The following is an 8,121-nucleotide window of genomic DNA, read 5'->3' as shown; positions in this document are numbered from 1 at the left end:
CTATCTCACTGCATTTCAAACATCTTAGGCATGATAAGGAACAGGTATTTTTCATCAAGTATTGATATGTTGAACTTTAAGTCCCTATATAATATGATAAAAACATTTAAAAATTAGATTATATTTTAAAAATAGGATAAAGAATCCTAAAGTCTCTTTCCAATTGCAGTACGGCAGGGTGACTGGAGGCTCAAGGATGGAACACAGCCAATGTGTGGGATGAGGACTAGCAGGGGCCACCGAGGGCTTATGAGAATTCTGGAACTGTGTAACTCAACCCAGGCTTAACAATTCAGAGGCTGCATTTTTATAAGATACCCACATGATTAGAGTCAATGTTAAGTTTCAAGAATCGCTAGGCAAAAACAAATTTCCTGCTCCCCTGAAGCTCTGCCCTTTGTGGTAAACAACTAGCCAGAAAGAGTGCCCTCCCTATTGGGCGTGGTGGTGCACATCTGTAATCCCGGCACTTGGGAGGCTGAGGCAGGAGGACCCTTGCAAGATGAAGACTAGCCTGGGCTACAAAGTAAGCTCAAGGCCAGCCTGAGCTGCATAGTAAGACACTGTCTCCAAAAAAAGAAAAAGAAAAAAAGTGCCCTGTCTTCAAAAATCCAGAAGTCCAGCTCTTCACAAATCATAGTAATGTGGTACATTTGGACTTACAGAAATCTCCTTCACCAAAACACACTGAAGACACTGGCAGCACCTCACTTCACGGGCTTGCTGGTGTGCAGATTGGGCTGGCCGGCAGTGCATCTCAGCACTGAAGCCGGGCTTGGTGCCAGGCTCGGCTCCCAGCACCAAAGGGGGAAAAGAAAAGTCAGGGGAAAGAAGAACGGGGAAATAACAATTTGAGTCACACTCACAGAATGTGGTATCTTTGGCACTCTCTGCTGGCAGGAAAAGCACTACTAATGGAGAAAACAAAATGGAAGGAAGTGCAGCGCTTCAGTGATGTATCCCAGTCTGGACGGCAGCGTAAGGCAGCTCTGAGCAGTTTCATAAAACTATCTACTCTTCTACGTCGCTGTAGCTAGACACTACTTTAGATAAGCCAGGCAGACTGCCAAGGTCCATTACAATATGTCTATTTGTGGTCCGTTTATTACCCAAAAACATTTGGCAAAAATTCAAAAACACATTTGTACATGTGTAAGAATGTTAACTTCATGTTATTAAAACATTTTTTAATCCTAGATTTATAGCGATTCCTGCTGTCTTTAAATGTTTATGAGACCTACACTTCTGGCAAAGATGGAATCATACAGAATGGCTCAGCTTGTACAAAACAAGAAAAAACCTCAACAAAATGCATGGAACCGTGGTGTTCAAGATATCAGACATCGGAAAATGAGCAATTCTGGGAGACAGTAAACAAATGGGGCACGGGATCTCCTCTGGTCTCTGGATAACCCTGGGCTGCAGGGCTTAAATAAAAACTAGAACTCTGCAGAGTTAGAGCTCGGTTTCCCCTCTAGCTGTCCTGGCTCAGAATATGGATGTGAGGCACACCAGAAACTGGCAGAAGAATTCATGGTACTGCAAGGAGAAAGATAAATCCCACTATAACTGGAGATTTCAGTGTCAATCTTAATAGAACTTGGAGACAGAAAAGCAGAGATTGTGGATACTTGAACAGCACTGTCAGTCTACTAAATCTATTTGATGTTTATAGAATAAATCAGCCCCAAACAGAATACACATTTTTCTCAAACATGTATTTGAGAAATGCATCCACCATGGTTCCCCCAGCCAGAGACCATCGCAGGGACACAGGAAACCTCCTTGGCCCTTCTGTTACTCTTTAAAAGCATGACTTGTGTGCTCTTCAGAGACATCCAAGGATTTAGAAACATTTTTTTGTTGGTTTTTGCTAAAAAAAAAAAAAAAGGCTCTTAACTTGGGTCTATAGATGCCCAACCAGCACTTAAAAGGAATGGGACATGTTCAGCATCCCTGGTCATCTGAGATTCCACCTCACTCAGAAAGAGTGACCACCATGAAGAAATTGTGTATCACAATTGCTGGCAAGGCTGTGCGGGAAAAGAAACCCTTCTCCACTGTCGGTGGGAGTGTAGGCTGATACAACCAGCATGGAAATTCCTCAAAAAACTGAAACTTTTCCAAAACCGGTTCCGTTTGACCCAGGCTTTTCCATTTTGGTTTCTTCTTGCAGGAGTTAAAAGCATAACACCACAGCAATTGACACACACTCGTGTCCACAGCCATGCAATCTGTAGTAGCTCTATCTTGGAGACAACCCAAATGCTCATCAGTAGAAAAAACGTGGGTTTTATATACAGTGGAGCGCTACTCTAAAATAAAGAAGGGTAATCTTGAGTCTTTTTAGGTAAATGGTAGCACCTTGACACAACACATTTAAAGGAAAGACATTGACATATGTTTAAATATATTATTTTTCTTGTGCAGGAAACCAAAAGCATAAATAAGGACCAAAATGGAAGATAGATATTGAGAAACAGGAAGACAATGTTCAAATGGGAAGGCAGATAAGGGAGGGGAGGGAAGAGAAGGAGTGGAAAAGGAATAGAGGAGGGGAAATGGAGCCGGGCATGGTGGTGCATGCCTGCGGTGTCAGCACTCAGAGGCTCACTGTGTGTTCAAGGCCAGCCTGGGCTACACCGTGAACTCAAGGCCAGCTTGAGCTACACAGTGAGATCCTGTCTCAAAAAAAGAAGGAAAAAAAAGATGGAAACACAGCTTTTGTAAATAAGGAGGGGAAGACAGGTTGGAGGGAGGGCAGGAGAATGGGGGAAGAAGAAAAGGATTACTGTACAGGTACAAATTTCTCACAGTGACTGTGATCAATATAAAAGGGTGCCAGTTTGCAGGTACAGGGGGACTGGGAGGTCCGCACTTCAGACTGGGCAAAGACAAAGGCCTCTTCAGCTGGCCCGGTTTTATTAGCCAGTGAGAGGTGCAGGGGGAGGGGTAGTGCACTTTCCCTGGACAAGCGCCTGCCACAGCAAGAAGAAGGTTAGGAGTACGAAGGCCAGGTTAGCATCCCGAAGGAAACAGATCCTTCCCCACACCTGGGCACTTGCTCCCTTCGTGTTGTCCTCAGCAGGTGTTATCTTGCCTCAGGAGTGCTGGAATTCTGGGATTGCATCGCACCAGCCAGGACCCTGCAGCCTTCTGTAAAAACCTCCCTATTCCTGAAGCAAGTCAGCAGCTGCCTTCCGGGCCTCTAGTTTGCCCCCATCAGTCTATCACATAGCCTGGTCCCCCACACTAAGGTTGCACAACGTGTCTCAGCTCCCTTCGCACCTGTAGTCATGCGGAGATTCACAAGGACATTCAACTACCACGAACACCGCAAAGTCTCCAGTCATGTCCCTAAACCCACTGTAGGGACACAATTATAGAAGAGCAAACTTACAGGCATTTTGTAGTAGGAGTTAAAAATCAGTGACTATGTGCTTATGCACGTGCCTGTGCTCCAGGCGCCTGTCACACAGCGGGACTGCTGAGCTCGGCTGACCTTGACTGTCTGCATCCAGCTGCACTGTCCACACAGCTGGCCAGGTCAGCTTGACCATGTCCGGCTGCAGAGCCTGTGCTTTTCAATCCGAAATGCATTCACATGCATCTTCGTCCTAGCTTGCTTCGGGGGCTGTACCTGCACCCAGAACACACTGGCCCAGTCAGGGGCCCTTTCAACTGCACTCGCTCCACTCACAACACACTCTCCTCCCCAGGATGCTCCAGTCGAATGATAAACAATTCCTTTTCAGTAAGCCTGCTTCGGACAACTCTGCCTGACAATATATGACATAATCCTTGCATCCCATGTAACTTATCATGTAATAACCCGCTATCAGCTTTGTACTTCCAAAGCTGTATTTAAACTGAACTCAAACCTGAGTCTGGGCCGGTGATTTGGAATTAGTTCCCATCAGCCTGCTAGCATAATAAAAGTTGCCTTCTGACTCCTCGGTGCCAAGAGTCTTCCATTTGGTTTGCTAGTGATTTTTCTGCAACACTATAGTTACCTAGATTCCAGCAAAGCCACTGCAAATTTGAGATTGACCCAAGCAGAAATAATCCTCTTTTGGAAACCAAATTGGCCCCTCAAGCCATAAAGTCTTCTCCAGACTCAGACAATGGGCGAACTAGAAGTGAGTCCACCTTAATGCACGAAAGTTGGCTTCAGTTGCTTGTTAATGGGCCAGTCTGGTCAGCTAGATTAAAATTGTGTGCTCTAGCTCAAGTTGAAATCCCCTCCCTATTTTCTCTAATATCTGTGTGTACCTGTCACTGACACATCCAGAAGTTCCTTCTCTGCAGAGACAAGAACCCACTCCAGAGCGGAAGACAATGCAGGAGCCGTGAGTACCAGCAACTCCGCGTCTCCAGGGCCAAGTGTGCAGAGCCTGGGAAACGAGGGCTTGGACAGGAGCCGGAGTGAGTGCAGCGTACACAGGAACCTGGAGAAACAACGTGGAGAAGGAAGTGGGATTACGCGATGCAGCAGAGAGAGACCACCCCCCAGGGCGAGACCACGCAGGGCCGTGAGAGCAGCGGGGTGGCCAACAGCTGTAGGGAAAGTGAAAATGGCATTTCTGCTCAGGGAGAAAGGGAGGCCTGCACTGGGACCAGGAGACTCTTCAGCACTGGGAGACAGCAGTAAGAACACGGGGTGCTCCTCCTCAGTGGCCTCCAGAGTCCAGCTGGTGACTGCAGCACAAGCACCCGAGTGTTGGGGACCACACGCTAGTAGTTGAGTCCAAGCTCGTCCTCGAGGCAGAATGGGATGAGGAAGCCACAGCTGGAAGCCCTAGGGCTAGTGACTGCTGTGGCGCTCACAGGGCAAGCTAAGACCCGCAGAAGGCGATAGGGAACCTGGGGAAGTCTCCTTTCCTTGTTGTCCCCCTGCCGCTCATCCTTCTCCTTGCAAGAATGCTTTGTTCTTCCACTGTAGTCGACATTACTGTTCCTGGAAACACCCACTGCCCTCACCCACTGTCCTTGACTCAGATGCAATGAATAATACCAAGGTTCTGGGTGCCTGGAGGTCTTTGGTCCTACAGAACAACTGGTCATCCGAGATCCCTACTGCACCCCTGTGTTATCTCTTCTTCTTTCTTCCTGCCATGCACCTTAACACTTGGCAGGAGACCGGGGACTCACTGCAGGGGTCCCCAATAACTGGCACCTTGGACGTGGTCTCCCATACCCCAGGACACAGTTGTGCTGAACAGGAGCTGGTGGGGAGACTACTGTGAGAAAGGGCTGGGCTTTGAGCCTGGGTCCCAGAGGAGTCTCTTAGTGGCTTCACACTCCAAGTCCCCAGAATGCATAAGGCAAGGACAGTCAAGGGAGACTGCTGGCAGTCGGGGAACAGACCAGGGGTGGGAGTCCCCCGGACAGGCTGGGGCTGGGCAGCCCCTCCTGAGGTGCCCTGCAGCCAGAAGCATGTCAGCCCGAGCTGCGCCGGGCTGGAAGCGCACATCGCTCCTCGTTCATGCTGCAAGCAGAGCTCCACCCCCAGCGCTGCCCTTGCGCAGCCTCCGCCTTAGACTTCCAGCATGAACAGAGACACATCCCGCCCTGAGCTCTGCTTCTTTATCCCAGCCTGAGAAAGGAGCCGAGTGGCCAGAACAGTAGAAAAGTTTCTTTTACTACTTTTATTTGATTTTATTATGTTTTAATATTTTACTGTAAATTATTATTTTTAAAGAGAAAAAAATAGTAAAAAAAATTAGAAATGATACAGAATTTCACCAACCAAAATAAGGGGAATTCAACAATTGTGTAAGAACTTGAAAGAGTAAACACCATCTGAGAGGCACAACAGATACCGTGAAAGGGCAGGAATCTGTTCAAAGGGAAGGAACAACTGGGATGAGGAGAAAGATAGAAAGAAAGAAGAAAGAAAAAAAGAAAGAAAGAAAGAAAGAAAGAAAGAAAGAAAGAAAGAAAGAAAGAAAGAAAGAAAGAAAGAAAGAAAGAAAGAAAGAAAGAAAGAAAGAGAGGGAGAAAGGAAGGAAGGAAGGAAGAAAGAGAGAGAAAAAAGAAAGAAAGAAAGAGAAAAAAGAAAGAGGTACGCGGGTGCTTGGGAGTCACACTTGCAAGGTCTCGTTGAGGTAATCTCATCTGTGTTCCCATCAGACATCTTATTGGTTGTGGGTTTTGTAGGTGTCTTAATTTATTTAATGACCCGGCATTGTGTTTTATGTTCTTTTATGACTTCCTGGGTCTCTTAGGTTGTTGCTCTATTTTTTGCCCACTGCTTCTGATGTAGTAACTCTAGCTTCTCCCCTCATCTCAGTGCTTTACTTTCTGTTTTCTCCTCAAATGCCTGAGACAATCTTAGTAACATACTTTTTGTTCTTTTTGAAGACACGCAAACTGCCCTGCGAGTTCTGAGATTCGCTGCACCTACCTCTTGTCATCACTCCTGCCTTCGCCGGCGATTCCTGGGCCCTCCCGTCCTACGCCTCTGGTGCTTCCCCGCTCACCTAGGTTACCTTCCTCTCTATAAGGGGGTTCTGGCAACCACACAGCTTTCTTTAACCACAAAGCGAACCCTCCCTCCCATGTCTCACCCCTAGCCCCACAAAATATCCTCTAAAGCCCCTCAATACCAAACTTCCAGCTCAATGAAAAGTACTCCAAAAAAATCCAAACACAGATCAACCTTTTCTTCTCACCTACCGCTGTCCCCCGCTTGAGGCCTGTCCCTTGGTGCCTAACACCACGTGTCCAACAACCTCCTTTTCTCCCCACCTCGCCTCACCTTCCTCCCCACAGAGCAACCACAAGCAAGAAGCTGCGATAGTGTGCATGCAGCACAGACGGAGCGAGACGTGTGACTGCAAGGACTGTCGTAGGGCAGTGTGACAGGACGGAATCCGTGGGTGCTGTTGGAAACAGAAGCAAGTCTTTTGGCAAAACATAGGGACAGAGTTGAAATCACTTAAATAATAGGAGCGAATACTACCACTGGACACTCACAGCTCCAAGTTACTCACAGGGAGGCAATATCTTGCTAAAACTCTTCATATAAGCCACAAATTCTCCTCACTTTTCTAGTTCCCACCTCTGGTAACTCCAAGACATGAGCTAAAAGTTCATACGAAGTTTATACAATATACCAAAAGTGAATTTTGGGGAAATAAGTTTTTAAAAAACTGGATAGTTTTGTCACAGCAGTTCAGAATTTGAACAACAGACTCAACAAGAACATAAAATTCTCTAAAAGTGGTCAGAAAGAAATGCATTAAATAAAAAACAATATAAAATTTGTACATTGCAGGGGCCAGGGAGATAACTCTTTAGCCTAAACACCTGCCTGGCAAGCACAAGGACCCGGGTTCAATCCCTGTACCACATGTCAGGGCCCTGTGTTGTGCCAGCCACTAAAACCAGACATGGTGGCGCAAGCCTGTAATCCCAGCACTGGGGATGCTGAGACAGGAGGATGACTATGAGTCCAAGCTGCATAGCAAGACCCTGTGTCAGATAGAGAGATAGAGAGAGAGAGAGAGAGAGAGTAAAATAAATAAAAGATTTAAAAAACAATATAGTCTATATTAAAAATTCATACATTGCAGAGATGACAATATAAAGACAGAGTGCCTGATACTGAGGACAAAATAGCGAATTACAATAAACTGCTCAAAGATGCCAAGAAGTAAAAGAATGAGAGGACCAGCCAGCAGCTACTAGATGACACCAAGAAGAGCAGTCTGAGGTTAACTGGAGTTAGAGGAAAAGCTAGAAGGGAGCACAGATGGATTCACTAACATGCTTACAGAAATCATGGAAGAAAATCTCCCAAGGAAATAGCTTAAAATGTAAGTCATGATTGTCAAACGCCAAACAAGATGATGAAAGGAGAAGCTCACTGAGGCACATCCTTACAGATTCACAGATGTCCAGCAAGAAAACCAGAGAGGGACAAAGGGACAGATTTCTTGCAATAGGGAAAGGGGCCCAAGGGAACAAGGGTGAGGGGTGAAGGGGAGGGGAAGGAGAAGTGAGAAGGCATGCCGTGTGCAGAGACCTAGTAAGTCCGATGAACGTCGCCACGACATGGCATTGGCATGAGCTTAGGCATGAGCTTAGGCAAGTAATGTCAACAAGCATGAAAAGGGG

The 8,121-nt window shown here is 46.5% G+C and overlaps 1 protein-coding gene across 1 annotated transcript in view; it reads right to left on the bottom strand.

The window, feature by feature from the left end:
- Window positions 1-3,547: 3,547 nt before the first annotated feature.
- Window positions 3,548-8,121, bottom strand: part of LOC101565898 (transmembrane protein 203-like) — a 22,893-nt gene continuing 18,319 nt past the window's right edge. Inside the window, exon 2 of the mRNA XM_012513249.2 lies at window positions 3,548-3,640. Coding sequence (XP_012368703.1) covers window positions 3,548-3,640 — 93 coding nt within the window. The remainder of the gene's footprint in view (window positions 3,641-8,121) is intronic.

This window comes from Octodon degus, unplaced genomic scaffold (genome assembly GCF_000260255.1).
Source record: "Octodon degus isolate 3935 unplaced genomic scaffold, OctDeg1.0 scaffold00382, whole genome shotgun sequence".
NCBI lineage: Eukaryota > Metazoa > Chordata > Mammalia > Rodentia > Octodontidae > Octodon > Octodon degus.
The sequence above is the reverse complement of the archived record's forward strand: the minus strand, read 5'-3'. Positions and strand labels throughout refer to the sequence as shown.